Consider the following 25,699-nt stretch of genomic DNA (forward strand, 5'->3'; position numbering starts at 1 on the left):
CTTTTTATGGGAACATTTTATCATTGCTAGCAGTCCATTGCCAGTGATGGAAATAATATAAATGAGTTGTTGCAAAGTTGGGACTGTTCACAAACATCGGATATTTACAAAACTGATATTGTCTCTCTTGACTTCCACAGGCTGCTCTGGCAAATGAGCTGAAGAAACCATCAGACAAATCCCAGAAAACTCCATCCTTTGATGTCATTTCCTACTTTGCTAGTGCCAGCCAATCAGCTGACAGAGTGGAACAGCTCTTGCGTTGCCTTATCCAATGGCTGAAGCAGAGGCTGGGAAAGGAGGTGGAGCTTCCCTCAACCTATAGGTAGGGTGGCCAAAAATCCCTCGGAGGAAGTCTGTGTGCAGCCCGAACTCTTTTCTGCAAAAGCGATTGTGTTCTTTCTGACCTCTCCACATAAGAGAGGCTTTTCAGTCTTGGATTAAATCCAGCTGTTTGGAAATGATCTCTCTTTCAGGGAACTGCTGTCGGATTTCTACTCGCAGCTCGACTCCATCAGTGGCAACCGGCCCAACAAGCCATTGGCCATCTTGATTGACGATGCTGACCGGCTGCAGAATGCTCAAGGCCAGCTGGTCTCCGACTGGATCCCACAGCATCTCCCCCAGGTATGAGGGAAGGGACGGAACTGTATGAAGGAAGCAGGCGGGACCCTTGGATTAATTAATGTGTTTGAGGTTTTTGGCTGTGCTGTATGTATTACACATGGCGCTTATGCAGCAGAGAAGGCATGCATAAGTCTTCTTGGTAATTTTATCATGGCAAATCATTTTCTCACTGAAAGGTAGGAAGCATCTGAATGCAAACTTATGCCAGGAGGTCATGCAGGAGCCCTTGAGTCCAGAAATGGATCAAAATGCAAAATGGGTGATCTTTGTTTTGGTTCAGTTGGAGATTATTGGCAACTGAACTTTGTTGTTCACTCTCTAACTGAACCAGACTTACTCAATAGCAAATCAAGAACTCCAGTGTGTAGAGGCCCTGAATTGCCCTTTGGTACTGTTATTGATTGATGCCGTACTGTGATGCAACACAGCTGTACTGATCTTCATTATCATGCTGCAGATCTCTGCCGCAATGCTAGTACACCACTAACCTGCAGTTCTTTCTGCGTGATGGCCTGTTGTTCTGATTGAGTAAATGCATCAAATGAAACAATATGACTAGATTGTACTGTGCTACGCTTCGACTTCTTCAGTCAACCCCAGTTCATTCTCATCCACTTGCAGGGTGTGACCCTGGTGGTGAGTGTCACCTCCAATTCAGCCCTCCAGCAGACCTTGGCCAAGAAGAAATCAGCTATGCCTTTTCCCTTGGGACCACTTAGCCTGCCGGACAGGAAGGAGATTGTCCAGAAAGGGCTGGCCATGTATGGGAAGAAACTGAGCGACTCTGCCTTCAACAACCAGGTAGCAGAAACAACATAAAATGATAAAACCTCTGGGCTCAGTAGCACTCCTTAGTGCCAGGAAAGTTGGGCGCTATCTGTGGGTGCTGTGCTATGATCCAGCTTTCTGCTAACAAACAACAGAGCCATTCCAGGGGACGTCACAATTCACCGGCCAGCCATAGCATTTAGTTAGTAATCTTTAAATGAATTTAAGAAAATACTTGTTGTTTTAATTTTGACATAAATTCCCACATAGTTTTAGGTGAAAAGATTTGCAGTTGTTTCAGAAAGGTGAAGATGTGTATTAATGCAGAGCCAAGGGCTTCTGGGAGTAAAGACAAGTATCTGAGGCAGTGAACTTCTCAAATTAAAGCTCCTAAAATCCTTACTTCTTTTTCCATTCAGAAATAGAAGAAAGAGCTTGTCAAAGTGTAGATATGTCTGTAGAATCTGTGGATGTCCCCAGTTGAATATGATGCAGATACACCGTTGGCAATTTTCAAAATACAGCAATATTATTTTGAAATCTTCTCCTGAAATGAAACGGACAGCCAGTGGGAGACTTAAAACAGGATCGCTTGTTCTGTCGAAGTTTGTTGTAAGTTACTAGATGCTGTACTTCCCAGTCTCTGGCCCACAAAATGACTTTTTTGAGGTTGAACTGGGTTTGATGTGCGTTGCAGCTGCAGACTCTCCTGATGAAGAAAGGCTCTGTCAGTCCCCTGTACCTGAGCCTGGCTTGTGAGGAGCTGAGAGCCTTTGCAGTCTTTGAGAAGGTGAGAGCCTGTCCACTAGAGCAGTGGGTGTCCAAATGTTGGTCCACTGACCCCTGGTGGTCAGCGGCGATACTGAGGGATGTCCATGAAAAAAGAAAAATGTGAAATCAGCCATAGGCAGCACATAGTGGCACACTGGTTAGCATTGCTGTCTTGCAGCACTGGGTTCAAATTCCATAGATGGGGGTTTATCTGAGTGGAGTTTGTGTGGTCTCCTCATGTCGGTGTGGGTTTCCTGTGAGTGCTCTGGTTTAAACCCACAGTCCAAAGACACACTGGTAGGGTAATTGGCTTCTGGAAAAAATGGCCCTGGTGTGAGTGTGTTTGTGTCTGTCTGCACCAGCCATCTCACTGAGCTCCACACTCAAGCATACAGGACTACACAGACAACCAGAGCGATTTGTTGAGTCATTACAGATTTAGTGAGTGTACTATAGTATCTAAAGTGCGGAAACTGCATAAGTGTCCACACACTCATGAACTATGGAACCCACTGCTCTATTATAGTGGAAAATGCCTAAAATTCCCCTGTAAATCACACTTCAAGGATTCTTGGGGATCATAAGGGATATATAAGAGAGAAGAAGAGGCCATGGTACACTGGTAACAGCCTTTGGTCCCGTTAAGTAGAGAAAATACAAATTAGCTTCCTTTTTGGCAACTGAGCAGGATAAAAGGGAACAAGCTTCAGAAAAAGATGGATTGCGGTAAGGTCGTGCCTGCATGAATGTACGGGTGATCTGGGAGCTTGTGTGGCAGTGGAGGTTATGATGATGGTGGTGGTTTCAGATGAAGGAGGCCCTGCAGACCCTGCCCCCATCTCTCGGTGAGCTCGTCCAGCACTCTCTGTCACGACTGCAGCTCCACCATGGCACAGAGGAGCTCTCCCGGGCGCTGGGCGCTCTGACGGTCAGCCGAAACGGTAAGGGAACAGTGAGGCTTGTACACGGGATGAAAGTGTGCAGTCTCAACGTAGAAAGTACTAAGCAGCCATTGTTGTACAGACTGGTGCATTGACAGCTATTGATTAACCCACTGAGACGTACACTGATGGGGGGCACTGTGGAGCAGTGGCCCTGGGTTCAATTCCTGGGGTGCTATCTGTGTGGAGTTTGTGTAGGTTCCATGTTCATGTGGTTTTCCTCCTAGTGTTCCAGTTTTCTCCCACAGTCCAAGACACAGTACAGACTGCTGCTCTGACTGATACACGCAGAGACTTACACTGACATGCAGTGTCTGCCTCACACCCTCACCCACCCTGACTCTTACTGTCACGCTCTGACGAGTGGTTCCTTGCCACATCTGAAGAGTACACTCATTAAATGAAAAGCCATTTCCTCTTCTTGGCCGATGGAGGACTAAAGAACAAACGGCTGATGGGTGGATATTGAGACAGGCTTCTGAGCAGTGCTGTGCCTGCAGGTAACGCGGGTAATTTCCCGATTCAGGTTTGAGAGAACGGGATCTGTATGTCATTCTGTGCACCTGTAAGACACTGGCTGAGGAGTGTGAGGACCCAACCTGGCAGGAAGTGATGCAGTTGTCAAGGAATCCCAGGAACCTCGTTCCCATGGCAACCTTCACCCAGCTAGTCTGGACATTGCAAAAGTAAGGAGGTTGGGGGGTGGGGGTGGTCACTTTTCGCTGCGGCTGCTTCACCTTTCTGTCCCTCGATGTGGCTTAACAAGCACTTCCTTTGTTCCAGCATGCTTGGCCAGCCCAGTTCCCAAGGCCCGGACTCTTACCTCTGCCTTACCAAAAGCGACGTAAGGTCAGCTTTTGAGCAGCTGTACCTGCAGAACCAAGATGCAATGAGGAGAGCCCATCTTGTCCTGGCAGGTACAGTGCTCCCTTCTGCAGATGAGATAGTAGCAACGTGCGCATAACTGAGGTCTTCTCTTCTTCCAGAAGGTCATAAAAGAGTCAAGGTGCACTTCCCACACTGACAGTGTAGATAGTGGCACTGACTGTGGAAGTTTCTTGAACTTCCACACTAAAAGAGAATTGATAATAGTGAAGGATTTAGGAATGACACGTTCTCGCTTGGGTGTAAAAAAGTATTTTTTTCTTATTTAAAAGACGTGTATAGGTGCTATTGGTGGGATGTTGAGTGCTGGCTTTGTGTTTGCTGTTCTTGGCCCCCAGAAGGCAGAACGTCAAGCCCCTGGTCTTGCGTCTTGTTGCCTTTGTGAGTTTCTGTGCACACAGACCCTTGGGACCAGGCTAATATGAAGGGGTCCCTCGCTCGCATGTACAGTATGTGCTCCAGGCCAAATGAGCCAAATGGAAGTAAGGGTGGAGGGCTCACGGGGCCAAAGGAAGTCAAAATGAAGATGTCCGAAATGGCGGTGACGATCTGGTCCTGCCGGTTATGACCGTGTTCTCTTTCTGTCTGTCTCGAAGGTCACCTGTGGGTGCTGTCGGACCCCAACGGCAGAGATACCTTTGTGAACTGCGACGCGGAGTCCATTGTTCACCTCCCTTTCCACCTGGTACGCACGTTTCACAAAACCTTCGTTCAGGAGGTCAGACCCCTTTAGGTTTCAGTTGGAAGACACCCAGTAAAGAACATCAGATGGCAAGTTGGGGGGGTGGGGGGGCGTTTGACCCGTCTGGCTCGTTTAGCTGCTAGTGATCCGAGAACCTCATCCCGCCATGTCCTGAGAACAGCCGGAGTGTCCGTCTTACCCTCTGTGAACAGAAGCGTCTGCTGTTCTCAGGTTCAAATGAGCTTCCTCTTAGTTCCCAGTTGTCTCCAGTGGAGTGTGCTTGACTGTCCCTCCCGAAGAGGTCGAGCTGGATCGACTCTGTCAGAAGTGTTGAGTATTAGGAATACGTTTAGCGGTAAAAAGGACCAAAATGCATTTTGACAATGTAATAATAAACTAATATTATAGAAATACACTATAAAATAATATAAAAAACAAGCAGTGTTTGGATATATAGTCCACATTGTTTGTTCAGTGCATCTTACAACATCATAATACATATTTCAGTTATGAGCATTTACTACAGACAAATCCTGTATACGGGTGTTAACATATTTTGGTTCATTTGTTAACATCCAACCTACAAACCTCCACCTAAAATAAAGGATTCTGATCCTCATAGATCCTTGAATTTGTCATTGTGTTCCTTGATCGCTTATTGATCACGTTGTGTTTTAAGGTGGGGCTGGTGGTTGGGCTGTAGGCCAGTAGCGTAACTCTTCCCTTTTCTGTCCCTCTCTCCCAGGTGAGCGCCGGTCGGCCGGACATCCTGTGCTCCCTGCTCTCCAGCTTCCACTTCCTTCACGCCCACGTGCGGCTGGGACTCCTGTCCCGTCTCCTGGAGGCGTACAGCTTGTACGGTCAGTATGGCATCTCTTTTCTGAACTGCGTGGCCGTTTTCTTCCTCTTCCTCTTTCTCTCGCTTCCCGCTGTACTGCGGCGGAGGAGGAGGTGGGCTACGCTTCCCCTTGGCAGAAGGGGAAGCACGGCCCATTTTTTTATGCTTTTTCCCACTTGCATCCAAAAGTGGGTCAGTTCTTCTTGTAATATATGTTATACAGTTTATGGTTCTAAACTGTTCAAATACATAAGTACCTTAACTCAACGTTTAGAAATGGTTGGAATGAATCAGAGACTTTTACTGGGACTTTAATGTTGCTTTTGTTCAAGTTTTCGTCTGTGATCAGAACTTTAGTACCCAGCTGTGGTAGTATGGCAAGGTATGAGTGTACAAGCTAAAGAATGTGTGTGCTCTGCCAGTTTGGCTGCCCCGTTGTGTTTCCTTTGTACATTTAGTAACAGTTAAAGATCTGCTTCCAAAACTATCTGCACACAACCCGTGTGCTGTGTAGAATGACTGTGAGCGTTTTCTGCCCCTGCTGTCGCCTCAGATTTGTGCGAGGTCTTGGGGAATCCGGTCACCCACGGCCCCCTGGAGACGTGTCGCGCGTTTCTGCGTCACCACGGCCCTGCCCTCTCCCGCTGGCCGGCGCTCTTCCTCCAGCAGGCCCTCAATGAGCCCGAGGGGTCTGCCGCCCACCGGTGGGCCCGGGGAATTGTGGGAAGGGAGAACAGCTCCGTGCCCGGTGTGCGCATCTTAACATGGTTGAACAAGCCACGCGAAATTAAGAAAGAAGCCAGGTAACTTTCCTTGAAAGTTCTTAAATCTTCTCCCGTTCCTTAAATAGAGGACCAATTCCACTTTTCAGTCAAGTCTAAAAAAGCACATCACACCTACCCATTGTTGATGAAAAACTCAGTCTTCACTCAGGTTAGGAGATAGTCAAGCAGAGATCTTTTATTCAGTCAGCTGAAGGGGAGCATAGCAGAGAGTCAGGATTTCCCCTAGAACTCAGTAAATATGCCCACTGGACTATAGTTATCCTTTCCCTTTTATACATTAAATGTAGGCGAGAGTTTAACATATCAAAGGAGCACATAAGGCACAGGACACTCACAGAAGTCTTTCAAACACAACCACAACAGGACAGGAAGATGCCATTTGGCATCACGCAATCTGTTTTATTTCTCTCTGATCAAACACACGGGTATGACAAATCACAGGCTTCGGTTGCAGAAAGACGGTTGTCTTGGGTGCCAACAGAAAACCTCTCCCGCGCATAGTCACTGTCTTGACCCTTCTCAAGAGTTCCTCTCACTCGATCTTCCACACCTTTTGTGAGTGTGGTACAGAATTTTCCGAACGAGCAGCATCAAATGTTTGCGGGGGAAAAAAGAAAGGTTTAACCTATTACTCTTGCACTTTGGGGCAACCCAAACGTAAGCCCCATCGCTTACATAAAAGCTCTTTAGGAAGCCTTTTGGGTTGTAGGGCTCTCGGAAACTAAGATTTCATTTTTAGATCCTGTGGAATTTCTTTATACCGCTTATCACTTGAAGGAAACTCCTCTCTCCCTGGACACTGCCGAGATCAAATACGTGATCGGCCCCACTTTTTGCCTCCCCAGCGACACGCTCATGACGTTTCGCGCTGTGCCAACCTGTATGTGCCTCCACCCGGGGCACAGGCTGGCAGTGGTGGGCACCGGACAGGGGACCCTCCACGTCATCAACACGGAGACTGGGCAGGTATGCCATTTCCATTCCTCTGCTCTTCCTGGGGTTTGCCCAGTGACCCTGGAGGAGGCATTTCTCCTCAGTGTTCTGTGATAGGAGATGTCTGGTGTAGATATGGAACTGGCTTTGATCAGTTTGTTTCTGCTCAGAAATAATTGCCCTTGTGCTGTCCTGGTCTTTGGTGTCCTGAATTATTTTCAGAAGCCATTTTTGCTGAGCTACCCAGGGAGAATAAATAGCCCCTAGATGTCTGGGACTAGAGGAGGAAGTGTAAAGGGAAAATTTAGGATTTTCTTATTCAGATAATGGATTTGTTGTATGAAAATGCACAAATTAAACTCCTGATTGATCACTGGCACAGGAAGTGAGGTCTCTGGTAATCAACTGTGATATGTCGATTATGTGTTATGGAGTAATTTGACTGTCTTGTGATTGGTCACTGACGCAGGAAGTAAGGTCTCTGGTCAGCAGCTGTGATGGGATCTCAGGCTGTGTGTTCCTACGGGAAGGCTTATTGGGCTCCACCTCCTTCGATGGGCGTCTAGAAGTCTGGGACATCGATAACGGCTGCAGGTATTGGTCATGCAAAAATCACACATGGCGTTACTAACGGTGCTGTAGCCATAGCAATATGTCAAAAATAGAAAAAGTTCAGCCCATCCTTTTTCACTGTTTCCATCGTCCTGTCATTCTTTCTACAAGACCCTCCAGCTTATAGGGAAAGGTGTGTAAGTAAAGGATAGAATTCAAATATACATTGAAATCTCAACTGCGATTTTTGGTAGAATGAGCAATTTTGTGAGACTGATATGAACTTGCATGTGCTTGATGCAGTTCTTTCTATCAGTATATCTAATTTGTGATCTTTCAAAGTTAAGGTATTAGTTTGCCAAACTTAACCATTAGTGGTCATTTGGGGAAACCAACCAGATATGTCCCTTCCACTCGTTTCTTTCTAGGACTGTCCAAGTCGATGCCCACAAGAGCACGATAACAGGATGTGACATCAGCGCTGACAGGAAGAACCTTGCCACCGTGTCTCTGGACTCGCAGTTGAAGGTAAGAGATGCTTGGAAGTGCTGCTGTGTCCTGTTGTTGCTGTAAATCACAGCCATTCTACACAGAACACAGATTTTGTGCAGATAGAGATGGAAGCACCGGGCGTAGTGGTGGCACTGTGGCTCAGGATCTGCGCCTGTGGCTGGAAGGTTGCCGGTTCAAATCCCGTGGCCGGCAGAGGAATTCTACTCTGTTGGGCGCCCTGCGCAAGGCCGGTAACCCCAGCTGCTCCAGGGGTGCTGTATAAATGGTTGACCCTGTGCTCTGACCCCAAGCTTCTCTCTCTCCCTGTCTGTGTGTCTCATGGAGAGCAAGCTGGGGTCTGCGAAAAGACAAAAGGCTAATAAAGTGATCTTATTTTATCTAAGCAGATAATCTGTAACTGTTACAAAATACAGAAATTAAACTGGGAACACACACACATTCTTTAGTCAGTACACCCATACCTCTCTATACTAGCAAAACTGGGTATAAAAGTTCTGATTTTAGGTGAAATCTCGTGAGAGCAACAATAAATTCCTAGTCTCCGATTTGTTCCAATGTGGTTGAATACCATAGTCTTTTTTCTTAGTCACTTGTATTGTTCTTATGCCTAAAGACATTCATTAAAAACTCAATAGCAGTAGGTTGTACTGCTACAGAGAGATGTACAGTATATATTGAAGGGAAGTAAACATGCTACAAATACCATTAATCAATGCCTCCTCATATACTGTAGAATAATAGAAATGTCTCATTTATTTTTACTTTCTTTCCCGTTCTCCCTAGGTGTGGGACGTTCCAAAGGGCAGCCTGTGTGTCACCCTTACCAATCCGTGCCCTTTGAACTGCGTGACCTTTCACCCCGAAGGTCAGCTGGTGGCAGTGGGTGGTTGGGACAGGAAGATCCGGCTGTGGAACTGGCTGACAGGGCAGAGCGTGGTGGTGAGTGTTTGCAGTTCAGTAACGCCAAACCCAAGTCACTTTGCATCGGCGCAGGTCCAGGTCCTGCAGCTGACGTTGGTTTCCAGAGATAGATGTTGAGTTTGGGCCAGATTCACCTCATTTTTTAGCCTGCTAGGCTGGTTTCGTGCAGAGCTGAGTCACCACCATCATCTCGATGCCTCAGAAGGATAAGCCAGTGTGGGCATCGGTCACACAGACTGTCTGATAATTGGTCGGTAAGAGATAAACGTTAGCCATTCACTCAGTGTATTAATCAGTTGGCCATTGTGTCACTGGATCTTCTTCTCTCTGTTGTCTTGAACAGATTAGGAACAAGTAAAGGTTCATTTCATGCTGAAAGAGAAGAAAAGAAACACAACGTTTCTGCTGTGGAGCCTTCTTCAGGTGTGACACCCAAAGAAGGCTCCACAGCCAAAACATTGTTTTTCTTCTCTTTTCAGCATGGAATAAACCTTTCCTTGTTCCTTTGTAGCCTACGCCTGCTGACGCAGCTCCCAGTTGTTTGAACTACTTCAACAGATGAGGTTTGGCACTGTGTGCCTGGTACTTCTTACAGGAATTTGTATCCCACATCTGCTCCATTGCGTCTTCACCTGTGTCCTGTGTCCTGTTCAAGGATCTGTCGGGGCATGAGGTGGCTGTCCGCAGTCTGTCCTACTCTCCCTCCGGCGGGCTCCTTACCTCAGGGTGTCTGTCTGGGGAGGTGAGGCTTTGGTCGGTACCCGCGGCGGCCAGTGTGGGGCACTATAGAGCTCACCAGGGCTCCACGGAGGTGCTGAGGTTCATGGAGAATGGAAGGCTTCTGCTGACCGCGGGGACAGACTGCCTGGTGAGAGCAGACCCTGAACACTCGGTGCTGTGGGATGAAGCCTGCTCAGTGCGTGGTATTAATCCACTCTTCCGTCTCTTGCCCTGTCTGTGTCCTGCACAGGTCAACCTGTGGTCTGGCAATCTGGGCCGCCCTGTCGGCAGGTTAGGGGACTCAGGGGTGAGTAAAAGCGAAGACGAACCCGGCAGTGGTTATCGCCCAACGCATACTGTGTTTGCTGGGTAACAACATCTTAACCCAGTCTCCAGTCAGGGCTGTGCATGTTCGCCCATTCATGTGCTGTAATTCCCAGCTGTGTAGCCTACTTTAAATGGTCTTTCTCTCTTCGATTCCATCTGGTGTTGATGCACTATAGCAGATGTCGTGAACAGTACAGTAGCAGTTCTCTTTCCTAAATATTCTTCAAAAGCTCCTCACACCTATTTGTATAGTGTCTGCTCAGCGTGGTGGGGACTGGATTGCCCTCTCTTGTGCCTCACAGGAAGGAGGTTCCTCGGCGACGGCGGGCTCTCCTGCTCTCTGCGTGGCCGTCACTGGGGACTACGCGGCTGTGGGTTACCATAGCGATGGGATCCAGCTTTACCAGCTGAGTTCAGGTACGGCTGAAAGATGGGGGGGCACCAGATTCAGCAGCATGGCTGGGGTGGCGTGTTCCAGTGTTCAGGACACTGGAAGAGGAGAGGAATTGACCTGTCCTTGTCCTAGTGATGGACAGACAAGACCAGGATGGATAGATATCTTTTTTTTTCTTGCTGCCTGCAGAGCCTGAAGAGGAAGAGGATCATGGCGGGGGGTGGGGGAAATATCATGGGAGGCCAATCCCAAGATCCTAGAATGACGACAGAGAGAGCTTTCCTGCAGCTCAGTAATAGTGTTTTTCTTGTCCCCAGGGCAGCAGAAGTGGATGAGCGAGGACCCCAGGGTGCCTGTGCGCTGCCTGACCTGGTTGCAGACGGAGGGCAAGACTGAGGTCCTGGTGTCGGGCAGTGATGACCACATACTGCGTGTCTGGTGGGGGGAGATGGCAGAGAGCTTAACGTGTCAAAGCCGATTAAAAGCCCACAGAGGGCCCATCCTTGCCTTGGCCTGCTCCCCAACTCTTCTAGCATCAGCGTCTGGTAACAGAATCTTGCTTTAACTAGATCTGGGAAAAGACCATATTAATTTGTCTGCCTGTGTTTATGTAGGTAAAGTTTATTCTTAGCACAGATCGGACCTAGGCTACTGTTGTGCCTAGCTGCGTGAACCCTGCCACTGTATTTCATGTGTTTCTCTGTTCCTTTCCCAGTGCAGTGTGTCTGTATTAACCCCTTTCTCTCAGTGCAGTGTTAGTGTACTGTAGTGTCCAGTCAGTCAGTGTGTCTGTATGAACCCCTCCCTCTCATTGCAGTGTTAATGTACTGGAGTGTCCAGTATTAACCCCTCTCTCTCAGTGTCAGTGTAATAATATACAGTACAATTAAATGCAGTGCTAATGTTCATTAGTAATCAATATCACCAGTGCAGCAATCTGTATTAACACTCTTCTATTCTGTCTGATTGCTAGATGACTTCACTGTTGCTCTGTGGTCGGTTCAGGAGCTAGCTAGTCCCTCTGACAGCATCACCCCTACATGTGTCCTGAGAGGTCATGAAGGAGGAGTCACCTGCTTGTCATTCAGTCCCAATGGACAAGAGCTTCTATCCGGGGGTAAAGATCAGGTAAGAGTGGAGGTTCATCTGCAGTGTTAACATTGCAGAGGTCAGCGTTAACATTGCTGAGACAGACTGAGTTTGTTTGAGACCTTTATAGAGTACGTCTGTACTGCTGAGCGAATCTCCAATAAATACATTTGGATAGGATGCACAGTGTAGGACGAGTGAGAAGATAGATCATTAATGCAATAGAGAAATCAGAGCAGAGCCCGTGGTAGAAGATACGGCTATAAAATATTACAGGAGACGCTGCAGCAGATGAAATGAGACAAGCTTCTTATGGACCTGAACTTCCATCTGTACGGTGAAAGCACGTGTGTGACTTTGTCTTGCTGTGCTGTAGCTGACCCTTTCAATTTGTGTCTCTGTGCAGACTCTCATGGTGTGGGATGTGCGTGCGATGTGTCTCTCCCGGTCCTTCCTTCAATGTCACACGGACTGGATCACTGGATGCACCTGGACAGAGGAATCCCTGGTGAGGACCGGGATGGATGCATTAGCCGCTGGGTGCATTGAGCTCAGGATGTGCTTGTTTGTTCAATCTTTTCATCTCTTATAGGTGAGCTGTTCCAATGACTGCAGGTTACGCGTGTGGGAGCCAGTATCAGGCCAGTGTGTCAGGGAGTTTCTGGGACAGAACTCCTTCCTCAGTTCAGTCTGTAGTTTGGTAAGTCACAAAGAGGGGGCTGGTGGGAGGAGATGTTATCTCTTTCATTACTGACCTGTAGTGACCAGTTATCTATACTTAATGACCATCTTACACATGATTTGAAAAGATCAAAACAGGAGGTTCAAGCAAGAGCCAACTCCTGTGCTGGCTTCCTCATATGTGCTGCCAGTGCAGTTCTGAACAGTCTATGAGTAAGATGGTCAGAAATGAGAGGATTTTCACTTATCAGAGTTTTGATACCTTAATAATCTGAGATCATTGGAGAGCTGCTTGAGAGTGGTTACCAGGGGGTCAAATTCTGCTGACAACATGCGATTCTTCAAGAGAACAGTTGCCTACTGAGTTTGTGTCCTCACTAACTGAGAGAGTGGATTTTATAAGAGAGACACTACGAAATGAGCAGTGATGAGTTCTGTATACTAGAACTGTTGGAGATGAAGAACATAGCCAAAGGTAGGAGCAGAGAATGTCATTCTTCCCGGTGTAACCGATTCTTCCCAGGGCAACTATGTGATTTCCGGATCGGGCAGTGGGGAGATGGTGGTGTGGGACTGGAAAGCCGGCATTGAGATCACCAGGATACCAGCCCATCCAGCCAGGGTTAATCACTGTGCCCCTTTCTGCCAGACAGGTATGGTATCGGACAATGGGGTGCTGGAAAGATGGATTAGATTGGGGTTATTTATTCCAGGACCTGGAGAGCAGCAGGATTTCCTGAATCCCAAACCTCTTGGTTACATAAAGTAAATAGATCCAGCAATGACTTCGTTGGTCTAAATTGCAGTAGATTCTGAGACTATTAGTCGATTTTCACTTTCAGATCCCTCAGGAAACTACAGGATGGTGAAAGAAATATCCCTCTGATTTGAGCATAAAATGTCATGCTGGATCAGAGGAAGCCATTGGGTTCTTCTTCCTAAGCCATGGAGCCATTAGCTGTTTTGCTGTTTTTAGTCCAATGAAATTTATTTCACTTCATTGAAGACTCATTGATTTGCTGTCTGGTCTTGGTCCCAATGTTTGGTTCTAGAGATCTGTGGTAGGCGATACTTTTAGGACTTCCCATGAGCCTTCCTGGAACTCGCCTCTGATGTGTGAAGTAAACAGAAACACATTCTTATCCTCATAAAAAGAAATTGTATCCAGCCTTGGTTTTTCCCTTCATCCGTCTATTTTTGAATCTGCTTGATCCAATCCTATCCACCAGCGGGAGCTAGGATACACGCTGGATGGGACGCCAGTGCATCACGGGGCACACACCAACACGGACATGCACATACCCGCAACAAAGACAATTAAACTGCCAGCAAGATTGGTCCAAAATACCAGCACCCACACCAGATTGTTTAATACCAGCACCCACACAAGCACAGGAAACCCACACAAACACAGGAAGAACATGGAAGCTCCATGCAGGAAGCACCCCAGGTCCAGAATTGTATCGCAAGACAGCAATGCTATTAACAGCATCACAACTTGCCATTGCACTGGTGATGGGATTAAGTAGTTTAAGGATCAATTTTACAATGGAATGGACCCAAAAGTGCCATATTGAAGTAAATGGAAAAGTGATCCCGTTTTAAACTCAAATGCCCAGTTTTATACTCGAGTACTTGATGTAGTGCAGTGCATGAGCAGATTAAGATCTGCTTCTTAATGCTCAGTCTTCAAATTTGGTGAAACGTGCTCTTTTTTTCCTTCGGTGGGGAATGCTGGGAAAAGACGAGATCAATAGTCAGGATGTCAAACCCGATTGCCTCACAGTAGCTACGGCGTCCGACGACGGGACAGTCAGACTATGGCGCCCCCTGCAGGTGAGAGAATGTGTTGTCTTTTGCAGAGTTCTGATAGCGTGAGAAATGACCAGTGATTGCGGTGATGGACAGTTGTCTCAGATGCCTCCCAGTTAGGATTTCTTGTTTCAATTTCAACTGGCAATGCCTCATTTACACCTTCGTAAGCATGGTTTCCTTTGTCTCCAATCTTGCAAGGAAGGACAAAGTAATAAAGACAACCTCCTGTAATTACAATATTTTTCAATCCAGCTCCTTGCCTGTGCTTGAGAAATGATGATTATTCCTTTACATTTAACCTGCAAAAGGAAAACGAATGATGCCAGGTCACGGTTGGACTAATCATGAGCTAGAAGGGTGGTTTTATTAAGTGCGGGTGGGAGGAAGGTGGCGCCTTGAGTTCGAGTTGAAGAGCCTGTTCCTTTTGTCACCTGTAGGTGGCGCACCACAGCATGCTGTCTTGTTACGGTGCAGGGGTCCACGCCTCGGTTTCCGAGGATGTCGTCCCAGCGTTCCTCACGGTGTCCGAGGACCGTGCGCTGAGAGTCTGGAGCCTCTCCACGGCAATGGGTAACGAACCTTTCTCTGAGCCCCTCGCCTCAAAGCCAGACCAGGGAGAGAGCCTGTAGATTTTAGGGGAGTACCACTCATTTATCCCTTTTTTAGTGTAAGTCATTTTTTTTTTGTCATGTCCTAAGGGCAAATGCCTTCTCCAAGCTTTTTAAGCAAGTGCTTTGCAATATAGTTATATAACAGTATGATAATAGTATAGCAGAAAACCTGTTTTTCTCTTAAACGCTGATTATAAAATTGGTCAGTTCAGAGTTTCCAACATGTATGCTTATCAGGGTTCTATCACAGTGCCTTGATCTTGAGTAAAGCCAAAGACCAATATATATTCTCTGGCATCAATCCATTTTCTAATTATAAGCACTTCCATCTCAACTCTTCTTCATGTTTACTGTCCATGTTGCAGTCTGATTTTTCTGTCACTTTTTTTTTATGATCTCCAGAATGTGCTTCTGCCACGAAGCGGGGGACAACAGCGCTGGCCTTCTCCCCATGTGGGCTGCTGCTGGTGTCGGGCCACGAGGATGGCCGGCTGTGTATGTGGGCCCAGAGCTCTGTGATCTGCTGCACGCAGGTAGGACTTAGTCCCCTTCCAGCGCACAGCTAGTGCATAGTGCACAAGTTCCATACTCAGGTGAAGGTTAAATGAAACACTTAAGTGGGAACAGCAGGGTAGTGTATTTAAAGCACCCATGCCACCCTGCAACTCACAAGTGGGAGTCCCACTGAAGCTCAGCAGATGTGTGTCTGGTCAGTACCAGGATGGGAGACTCCTGGGGAAAAGCTAAATTTGCTGCTGGAAAAGGTGTTTGTGGGGCCAGTAGGGGGCACCCACCCCCCATAATCTATGACATAATCTATGTGGGTCTGAATGCCCCAGTATAGTGATGGGGAAACTGTACTGTAAAAATGGCGTCATCCTTCAGATGGTCCTGGCTCTCTGTGGCGTTCCTCAAAAAGAGTAGAGGTGCAACCCTGGCATCCTGGCCAAATTTCCCATTGGCCTTTACCAGTCATGGCCTCCTAATAATCCCCATCTCTGAACTGGCTTCATCACTCTGTTCTCCTCCCCACTGAGAGCTGGTGTGTGGTGAGAGTACTAGAGCATCATCTAGGTGGGGCTGCACACTGGTGGTGGAGGGGATTAGCTGGAAAGTGCTTTGAGTGGAGTATCCAGAAAAGTGCTGTATAAGTGTAAGAAAATATTATTATTATTGGTAAACCCAAGAACTTCTTGACGCACATTGTGGTGGGAGGAGGGAACAGGCGGCCCAGACATATGGTTGAAGTCGATGCTTTGGCTTCCTTCAAGAAGCAGCTGGAAGAAATCTTCTGGTCAGGACAGAGGGTACTTCTTTACACAAAATGTGGTGGGGGTCTGGAACACGCTGCCCAGCCACACTGCTAAAGCCAATACCCTGGCTTCTTTCAAGAACAAGCTGGATGGTCCTGCGATCGATTATCGACTAACCTGCCAAATTGGCGAGATGGGACGAATGTAACTGTTCTAATATGCTTAGAATTTAATTGACGCGTTACTCAATTCCCATACATTGTCTGCATCTTGATCAGCACCCTCTGTACGTGCAGGTGGGGGCCGCGGCTGTCAGCTCCATGGTCTTCATGTCCGAGAGGCAGCTTGCTGTTGCCTGCCAGGATAAGACTGTGTCCATCTGGATTCTCGACTGGCAGCCCCCTCAAACCACTGCGGAGTGAGTCCCATCCAGCCTGCCCACCCGGATCATAGCCGGGTGCCCTGCATCGGGGTGGGGGGTCGGCGTGTCATTTCCAAACCTTTCCAGAGAGCAGAGTGGGACACGTCAGGGTCAGGGTATGGATCAGGGACAGACCACTCCCAGTCTGCTTAGAAAAACGGTGCTAATTAGACACATAACGATCTCACTCAACCCACTCCCACTGTAGTGTGATGCATCTGTTCACACGGGCTATTTATAAGAACAATCGATAGCACCAGCAGTGTTTAAGACAACGGAGGCTTCCAGGTATGGGCATCCACGCTCCATGCACTTGTGTCATGTTGCTCTCACCCCCTCTCCATCTTCATCATTTCCCTTCCTTTCCTTCCACTGGTTCTCTCTCTCTCATCCTATTTCTTCCAGTCTCTTGCTCCAGCCTTCTCTCCTTTGTCCCCTTCATCTGCTTTTTTCCTTGTACACCCTTCCACTCAGTGCACAGTCATGCACTTCATATAAAACAAAATAAAATATTGAGAGACAGGCTCACTGTCTGTTCCTCAGGCTCTGACAGGAGATCACACACTGTTTTATTATTATTGAGAGACAGGCTCACTGTCTGTTCCTCAGGCTGTGACAGGAGATCACACACTGTATTATTATTATTGAGAGACAGGCTCACTGTCTGTTCCTCAGGCTGTGACAGGAGATCACACACTGTATTATTATTATTACTGAGAGACAGGCTCAGTGTCTGTTCCTCAGGCTGGGACAGGAGATCACATAATGGGCTGAAGCTCTATTTAGTTTCATCCCCCCTCCTCCAGTAGGATTGGTAGTTTTGATTTTGACAGGTGTGGGAATTCTGGGATTAGATGTATTTAAGAGAAGGATGTTTTCCTAAGCCCAGAGTATTTCTCACAGTGCATCTGTCTCTGTTTCTCACTGCTTTCAGTAAGAGCACAGTCTGTCCTCTCTGAGCAGCCAGGTCTGTCTGTATCTCCCAGTTTCTAAGGCTAGAAATATGATCACTGTGTCTGTACGTCATCAGGGTCTGTTCTCTTTGCTATTTCTTACCCTGGTCAGATATTTTATATATACAGTATACTGATGGAAAAAAGAAATGCACATTTTCTGGAATGAGAATACTATAGTTATAGTTTATGTACTTTCACAAAAAATTGTCAATTTGTTTTAAGCCCTCTGAACAGCAATACAGCTTGTGCAATTAGGCATTGCAACTCGCCAATCACACAAAAGCTTGTTAGGTGCACTTTTACCCAATGAGGTCCAGGTGGAACAATGCCTGATCAGGTCACCTTTAAAAAGGCCTTCATTCAGAGCTTAGGTCACTATAAGAAAAAGGCCACACGTAGTCAGTTTTCTGTGATTTCCATAATGCCTCCAATGTCACCAGAAGCAAGGGAGAGGGCCATTGGCATGCTGCAGGCAGGCATGTCATGTGCCAGCGTTGCCAGACACTATGGAGTAAGCCGCTCCACTGTGTCCCGACTGCAGAGAAGGTTTCAGCAGACCGGCAGGACAGATGACTGTCCATGATCCGGTCGCCCTCGAGTGACCACACCAGAGCAGGACCGACACATCAGACTGGTCCATCTGAGAGATCGTTTCAGATCTGCCACCCGTACTGCTGCAGAAACTGCCGGCAGACACAATGCCCGCATCAGTGACAGGACAGTGAGGCTCCATGCTGATGGCCTCAGAGCAAGGCGACCTGTCAGAGGCCCTCTGCTCACACCTCCTAGACGTCACACCTGACTGGCTTGGGCCAGACAGAGGCTGCGATGGACTTGTCAGCAGTGCCATCAGGTCCTCTTCACGGATGGGTCAGCCTGTTCCCGAGTGTGGAGGAGGAGGTGTTGCGTTTCTTTTTTACAACAGTATACATTAGTGTGTATTGTCTGATTACGATTCTGTCATTTGTATTGTCATTGTGTTGTGATTTGAATTCGCATTCGACAGGAGTCCCAGTCACTGTTTTTTCAAGGGTATAACCAATATGTTATTGCTGTTTTCTGTATACTGACTAGCAGTGCGTACTGACCTAACTCTCACTCCATCCTGCCCCACACACAGGGTGAAGCGGGTGTCGTCCTTCAAGCTGGAGCACGTGGCGACCACCCTGCACTACTGCTCGGTGCTGCTGGGGGCCTGCACCGATGGGAGTATCGTGGACGAGATGTGCGAAGATCACTTCACTTGCAGGTAGCCGCTGCCGGCGTGGGAGGAGGAAAAAAAAAATCGCTCCCTCAAATCTTGATTTCTAGCGCACATCTGAAGCAGGTGGCAACGCCCAAAAAACACTTCTACCCTTTTTAAAAATACTCGCGGGCTTGTCACAGGCGGGAGAGGAATGCCGATCTAGCCTACCCGGTCTTTGGTTAATAGGGAGGATCGCACCCGTTCATCTCTCGAAGGAATCTAGGATGTCAGCAGCAACAAGAGCTTCCACTCATCCCCCGTCCTTTGTGTAAGGCAGTGCCTCCGGTCCTCAGGTTCCAGTGTGCTTCTCGGCATGGAATTATCCTCTGATGGCTTCTTTGCAGCTCCCCACCCGAACCTGGTGTCACTGACATCGATTGATCGACAGGTGTGAGTCAGGGCACGTCTCAGCCCAGTCCTCCCGCAGTCCAGAGAAGGAGCTCGCTCACCTGCGGTGATGCTCTTTCCGCAGCCTCCCACTGCGCCGCAGGGTGCTGGGTTTCCACCCCAACGACCACAAGAGCTCCTGGGTCCTGGCAGAGGAAAACGGGGTTCCCAATGTGGGCTTTGTGGTGAGAGTTCCTCCTCTTCGTCGTCTCCTCCCCTCCCCTCCCTGCCTCGTCCGTCTTCTCGTTAGCGTCCCCCTTTCGCAACCCCCCGGCAGCTGGCGCTTCGTTAACTTTGACTCCAGTGGTTTCAGACTCATTTCCAAATCTGAGCAAGTTAGTCTCCACCCATCAGACCAGACTGATCCTGGTTAGCGTGGTGTTGGATGAAAAGGGTGCGTGACGTCCCTTCCTCTCTCCTTTCCCTAACCGGGGCTGAAGGTGATCCGGCTTGAAGGTCGGGATTTGGGATTGGGTGGGAAATTTCAGTAACTCTTAGGGAAGCCTCTCTCCCTCCTGCTAGTCCCACCAGCGTGGTTGGGTTGGTGGGTTACTCTCTTGGTCCGTTTGGTTGTTTCAGTACGCCATGGGGAATACCAGCAACGTACATTCTGGCTTCAGGTACGTGGAGATGGAAGGCGGCCCCGACACCCCCGACGAAGGGGACTCACAGATTACGGCGGCCGCCATGCACAAAGGTAGGGCAGCGCAGGTCTTCATCCTCACCGCCGCGGGGAAGTCGCCACCGTTAGCCAGGGCTGACGGTGGAACTGGGCATCCGGGGCTGGATTAAAATCTTTGTAGGCATCAGACACTTCTGCTTCCTGGGCCCTGGGATAGATGCATTTCCATGATTAAATGGTCAATTCCTTACACTTCGTTGAACAAAAAAATAACACAATGGCCATTGACGTGACTCTTTGTGTAATACACTCTGCCTAGGCTTATATTCAAGGATAGATCTGTGCTTCAGCTATTAGCCATATCATTTTGTTTTAAAAATGGTCAGAATTGTTGTCAGTTTTCGTGGGCCCTAGGCACAGTGTCTGCTGTGCCTATTGAATAATACAACCCTGGTGAGGTTTTGGGTGTCTTTTCTCATCGATCGCCGTCTCCTGTCACAGAACTGGTTGTGTTCGGAGATTCCAAAGGCAACATGTGGTACAACCAGCCCCCAGAAACTGGCTCCTGGAGCAGCAAGAAGCAGGTGAGCTCCTGTCCCCTCTCTGTATATTGCATTTCTACAGCGGTTTTCACTCTTGATGAGCTCTGAGATTTTTACATCTAAGAAGAGATCCCACTGAAGTTCTGCACCTCCCTGGTAGGTCTGCAGCAACTCCAATACATAAACTGGTGATTAGAGGGGAGAAATGACCTCACCTGTCGAATTAATGGGAAATATATGGGGAAGCCACGCTGTCGTTAAGGTGGAAAATGAAGGCTCTGCTCACAGTAGATCAGCTTAGGAATTTATTGATTTCACGCGCATAGAGGCAGCCCGTCTGTCTGTTCTGGGGTACGTGATCCAGACTTATATAGGTTTTTGGTGCTGAGCGGAGAAGATATGTGTGGAACTGCTCATGCCAATTGGGGCAAATAAGCATTTCATTAAACTTGTGCATATGACAAATGAACTGAACTGACCCAAGGAGTCATGATCTCAGTCTCATCAAGGACAGATACCTCCTACAGCACAGTGGCCCAGATCACAATACTGGCATTGGTCTGGCAATTTTGATCCAGAAGGAAGAGCGCCCACTACTGGTCCTCCATCACGAGTTGCAGCAGCAATCCAGTGCTGATCAGGCTCAGTCTGATCAGGCTTAGCTTCTTTGATCTGATTGGATTAGATTACAAGTTGATAATGTGGCTGCTCTGTAGACTAGGTGGAAGAATCCTACCTGGTGGTACTTGGTAGCACTGTTCCAGGTGTACAGGGATACACTGGCTTCAGTAAGTTCATGTATGTTGAATATTTATCTATTTGGAGTCCCCACGAGTGTCTCCACTAGGTGTGTTGCTGTTTATTAATGGGTCCGGGCCAGCAAATTATCTTAAATTTTGTTTACAGGTGCACAGTGACAGGATCAGCACACTGAAGGTGACGGAGAGCATGATCATTTCCGCGTCGCACGACAGGAGTCTGAAGCTGTGGGATCGAGAAACGAAGAAACAGGTGCCTGGGACCGTGGGAAGTCGGGGGGGTGTTGGAGCCAGTCAGAGAGCTGGCCGCCATGTGCATTACAGACACTGGATGAATAATGAGCCCTTTTTAGTAGCTGGTGATGTTTTCTTTCTGTGCACGTAAGATCAGCATCGCTCTAGACAGCGGAAAACTCTACCAAGCCAAAAGCCCAGGTCCTCCACCACAGGATAAGATCACTTTATTAGCCGTATTCAATTTCTTGCATTAGGAATTTGTCTGTTTGCATGCCCCAGCTTGCTCTCCATAAGACACACAGACAGGGGGAGAGAGAAGCTTGAGGTTAAGGGCCTTGCTCAGGGGCCCGCCGGAGTAGGATTCCTCTGCCGGCCGCTTGATAGAACTGGCAGCCTTCCAGGCACAGGCGCAGATCCTGAGCCACAGAGCCAATTCTGCACAACACCAGTGAGAAATGCAGCTCTAGTCTGTCCCAGCCAGGAAGCTCGGTCATTCACGGACTCCGAGCACACACAGCACCGCACCCTAGACAGCAGATAAGTCCATTAAGCCAAAAGTCCACCTCCACACCACTGGTGCATCACTAGTCTGTCCCATTCACTCACAAACTCCGAGAGCACACAGAGCAGCACCCGAGTGAGGAAATAACTCCAAATTGACTGGGTCTTCTGCCACAGGAGAATCTAAACTTCAGATGCGGGTGACTTTTTTTTCTGTACCTGGTCCAGCCCTGTTACAATAGTGCAGGATTCAGAACTGGTATGATCGCTGCCCTGAAGGAAGTCCAGAGATTTGATCTGCTCTGTGCTGATATGCGCGATATATGTACGCACCATCAGATGGATGATAGGTTTTGTTCAGGGGTAAGGAATTCAGGTCAACTGCATCATCAATTCCCGTGTTCATCACAGGAGAGGTCCAGCTGCTCGAGTCAGTGCACAGGAGAGGTGGGGTTAAACTGCAGACATGGCTGTTACACGGATCTCGTGTTTCTGTCCAGGTGGGTCAGTTCCTGTGCCACGCCCCCCTCTGGAGCTTGGAGGTGAACCCCCTTCGGCCCTCAGAGCTGGCATGCGGAGACAGCCTGGGCCAGGTGTACCTCATCAGCTGGAAGGACTGATAGGGCAGCCAGAAGATGGATCCGGTTCCAGAAAGGTTGCTTTCCCAATCCTGCAGAGTGAAAACGTGGACGAAGCTCTGAAGCAATACTGAACCGATTGGGGTGCACTGCTGTTGGTTGAAGGAGCGTTTTGCTTGAAGCTGATTTTATTTTCCTTTGTAACATCCCTTTCCTCCTTGTTAATGCCTCTTTTTGTCCCCTTGAAACGAACACTTTACCTCACATTCTCACACCCCTCCTCCTTCCCCCCTTCTTCATACACACCCTTCCTCATCCTCAGCTTCCTATATTATATTATTATGCGTCTTTTTTTTTTGCAAATTTCAATTCTCAATTGAAACTGTGTTGCAGTCGGTGTGAACTTTCGCCCTGATCAGGCTGACTTTGAAAGTCCCCATTATCTCATTAAAACTGTTCTACTCATTAAACCTACTGTCAGTATCGATCTCTTACCGTGGAAACCTTCTCCCTCTGCTTGCTACTAGTTGTCCCTCTCCCCATCATGCCCTTCACACTGTTATTTGAAGGGACTTGACGTGGTTTCTTAAAAGGAAAAGATAGGTCCTGATTGGATGTGCCTGATTACTGATAGAAAGCAAGAATAACCTTTTTCCGAAAATCCTGTTAACAGCTGGCCCATGTAAGCAGTGGTGCATATTCAAGGACTAAATTAGGTACTACTTGTTACCGTGTTTCTTGTGCTCATTGTGCGCCACGGATATGCCCAAGGTCGTATATTAAACCCTTCTTTGGGTGAGTTGGATCAGCTCCTGAGACCAGTTTTGGTTGCTACAAAAACAAGAGGAGACCCAGAACTAAGCAAGAGGGTGTACATGCTGGGTGTTCTGAGAAGTGGTTTTAAGCATGTTTTTGGCCATTTTAAGCTTTTAAGTGTGGGGGGGAGCCCTTAGCTGGGAGTTGAACCCTCAAACCTTCTAGTTATAAGTTGAAAGCACTAGGCACTATGCCACGCTGTCTTAAAACCGTCTACAATGGTCAAAAATGCATCCCAGACTTACTCTGGTCTAGTACCTTCTTCCAACCTGTCCAGGATGGTGGGTTCTCACCTAGGCAATTCAGGAGAAACTGGTCATTCAAGCTAAAGAAGCTGGGTAAGAGCCGGGGATGAGTACTGAGGAAATGGCTCACCAAAACGACTGAGCCACATCAGGCAAGATAAACCAGCGCTGTAAGTTTTCAAGGCCAGTCTGTTCTGATTGACTGAAGTAAAGCTCAAATTAGCCGTCCGAAGACGAGAGGTAAAAAATATGACTTGGAGAAAATGTGAGTAAGAGGTAACGTGTGTTTCAAATAAGCTAAGCGTAGAGATTCTCTTTAGAGCATGCATGCACAGTCACACATGCACACAGAGTCACACTCTCGGACACACACAGGCTCGGAGTCGCCTGTGGACACGGGTGCCCTCGCACACATCCGACTTGAACTGCTTCCTGGGGCTAAGAAGCAGCTCTCCTTGCTCAGCCGAAACCTTCAGCAGCTCCTTCGGGACTTCTCTTGGGGTGAACACGGCAGCGCAAAGTCTCACAAGATTCTGCAAGATGCAAGGGAAGCTGGAACCATTTTGCAAAATTAGGACGTCCCCTAGGCATGACCGCAGCGTGGGGGAGATAAAAGGCAGGGGACACAGAGAAACCAACTGCAGAGCTAGTGGCCAGTTTGAGGAAACGCAGCCCCCAGCCAGGGCTGCAGACGGAAGTAAGAAACTGCTCACTGTTGATGCTTATGAAAATAAAGTATTAGAGGACCAGAATGCAAATGTCACCATGCTGCAGAGTGCAGTGTAACATTCGGAAAGCAAAATTGAGCTCTGATTAACTGGCTAAGTGCAGTGTAACTAGCGATAGTTGTGTTTACTGTATTTAATCATTTGCTGTCTAGTTATAGCTATATACTGGGTCTATGCCTATAGATATAAATGTTAAATACTTTCGCTATACTGTATTATTTCCTGTAATAAGTCTTTTTTTTGTGCATGTATATATTCCTTTTTATATATTCTGTGAACAATATGAATCAATTGATGTTGTGACACGTAGTTGATTTTCTGCTTAGCTTTTTAATATTACTCAGATTATTTTCTTATTACCAAGATTATATTCCCTTCCTCTTAGTTTATAAAACAATCCAGCTGTTCGTCTACTTTGTAAGGTTGTGAGAACCCCCACAGAGCTACTCTAGCTCGATATGTCCTTTAGTGATCCGAACACTTGATTCTATTGATTAAGTCTGATGTAATTCTAGCAAAGTTAACTGCTGCCACAGTTGTCTTTCATTTTCCCCTAGTGTTCCTTCTGGGGTTAGAGTTGAGATCTAAATTGGTGGTAAAAATTTAATCCCGAGCAAAACCCTGTTGGGGTTGAAGTTGCTGAGAGACAAATGTAGTAAACATCCTGACTAGGTATGAACTTCACATGCCATAACAAATATATGCGAGGTACACGATACGATAAGAATCGGGGCACAATCGCCCCGAATACAGATCTGACGGCCCGAGGGGTCTCCTACCTCTGCGCGTCTGGAAGGCGATCTTGTACCTGCCGTTCCCCTGAGCCTGCAGGTCGCTGCAGTCGCCTCCGCCTGACCGCTTCCTGAGCCGAAAGTGTCTCAGGATTTCGCCCTTCCAGCGCTCTTCCATGTCGGCCAGGTCAAAGAGGACGGGGAACGGGTACTCGTTCATAGCTGGCCGGTGGGCTGGGATCTCCCTCCGGGCGGACGATACCCGAGTGAAGCAGCAGGCTGTGTTCGCAGATGCTTCCCTGCCTACTGTAGGTTCTGCAAAACAGGTAGGACAGTTTTATCCAGGATTCACCTGGGTGTGTTGCCCGCAGCGTAGCTTGAAAAGGGTTTGTGTGTGTGTGGCTGTATTTATGGCCGTCAGAAATAACAACGTTTAAGGTGTTTCATCATATTTCAAAATGTTTCGTTAAAATTGCTCGTTTTTGCAACCAATGCTTCTCCCGAGTTATGATGTCTTCGTTTTTTCCTCAGATGTTAAGACTTTTAAAATAAAAAAAAACATTTAAGTTTAAAATGGGGGTATATTTTTGTTTTTTCCTTTGCTATTATGAAAGAGAAATACCAACCATGCAGCTGTTTATAAGTTTACTAAGAAGTTTAATAAAAAAACTGGAGAGATTAAATTGATTTTTGATTAGAAAAAGTAATAAAGATGAATTACTTTGGAGGCATGTGTCGAGTGTCGCTTATCCCCTGCTCCGTACTCTTTTTTTGAAACAAAATATGGTCACCCTAGCCGAATATATTGTAACGCAACGGGGGCTC

The 25,699-nt window shown here is 47.6% G+C and overlaps 2 protein-coding genes across 5 annotated transcripts in view; one reads left to right on the top strand and one right to left on the bottom strand.

Annotated features, from left to right (window-relative positions):
• The window catches only part of LOC148660102 (telomerase protein component 1-like), a 53,086-nt gene extending 30,262 nt beyond the window's left edge, over nt 1-22,824 (top strand). For all 4 annotated transcript variants that reach the window (XM_088634135.1, XM_088634133.1, XM_088634136.1 and 1 more), the window contains exons 25-56: nt 141-325; nt 477-627; nt 1,249-1,428; nt 2,093-2,185; nt 2,975-3,107; nt 3,634-3,793; nt 3,891-4,024; nt 4,589-4,677; nt 5,420-5,534; nt 6,066-6,315; nt 7,143-7,263; nt 7,700-7,824; nt 8,211-8,310; nt 9,079-9,234; nt 9,872-10,084; nt 10,187-10,243; nt 10,566-10,680; nt 10,975-11,202; nt 11,631-11,785; nt 12,153-12,254; nt 12,339-12,446; nt 12,951-13,080; nt 14,172-14,263; nt 14,680-14,812; nt 15,256-15,386; nt 16,403-16,524; nt 18,604-18,732; nt 19,202-19,301; nt 19,696-19,813; nt 20,240-20,322; nt 21,187-21,291; nt 22,277-22,824. In XM_088634135.1, coding sequence (XP_088490261.1) covers nt 141-325; nt 477-627; nt 1,249-1,428; nt 2,093-2,185; nt 2,975-3,107; nt 3,634-3,793; nt 3,891-4,024; nt 4,589-4,677; nt 5,420-5,534; nt 6,066-6,315; nt 7,143-7,263; nt 7,700-7,824; nt 8,211-8,310; nt 9,079-9,234; nt 9,872-10,084; nt 10,187-10,243; nt 10,566-10,680; nt 10,975-11,202; nt 11,631-11,785; nt 12,153-12,254; nt 12,339-12,446; nt 12,951-13,080; nt 14,172-14,263; nt 14,680-14,812; nt 15,256-15,386; nt 16,403-16,524; nt 18,604-18,732; nt 19,202-19,301; nt 19,696-19,813; nt 20,240-20,322; nt 21,187-21,291; nt 22,277-22,396 — 4,233 coding nt within the window. In that variant the 3' untranslated portion in view covers nt 22,397-22,824. The remainder of the gene's footprint in view (nt 1-140; nt 326-476; nt 628-1,248; nt 1,429-2,092; nt 2,186-2,974; nt 3,108-3,633; nt 3,794-3,890; nt 4,025-4,588; nt 4,678-5,419; nt 5,535-6,065; nt 6,316-7,142; nt 7,264-7,699; nt 7,825-8,210; nt 8,311-9,078; nt 9,235-9,871; nt 10,085-10,186; nt 10,244-10,565; nt 10,681-10,974; nt 11,203-11,630; nt 11,786-12,152; nt 12,255-12,338; nt 12,447-12,950; nt 13,081-14,171; nt 14,264-14,679; nt 14,813-15,255; nt 15,387-16,402; nt 16,525-18,603; nt 18,733-19,201; nt 19,302-19,695; nt 19,814-20,239; nt 20,323-21,186; nt 21,292-22,276) is intronic.
• The window catches only part of LOC148660099 (protein mono-ADP-ribosyltransferase PARP14-like), a 197,362-nt gene that overhangs the window by 56,156 nt on the left and 115,507 nt on the right, over nt 1-25,699 (bottom strand). The gene's annotated exons all lie outside the window — the stretch shown is intronic.

The sequence above is a fragment of the Lepisosteus platostomus genome, chromosome 6 (assembly GCF_059453375.1).
Source record: "Lepisosteus platostomus isolate fLepPlt1 chromosome 6, fLepPlt1.hap1, whole genome shotgun sequence".
NCBI lineage: Eukaryota > Metazoa > Chordata > Actinopteri > Semionotiformes > Lepisosteidae > Lepisosteus > Lepisosteus platostomus.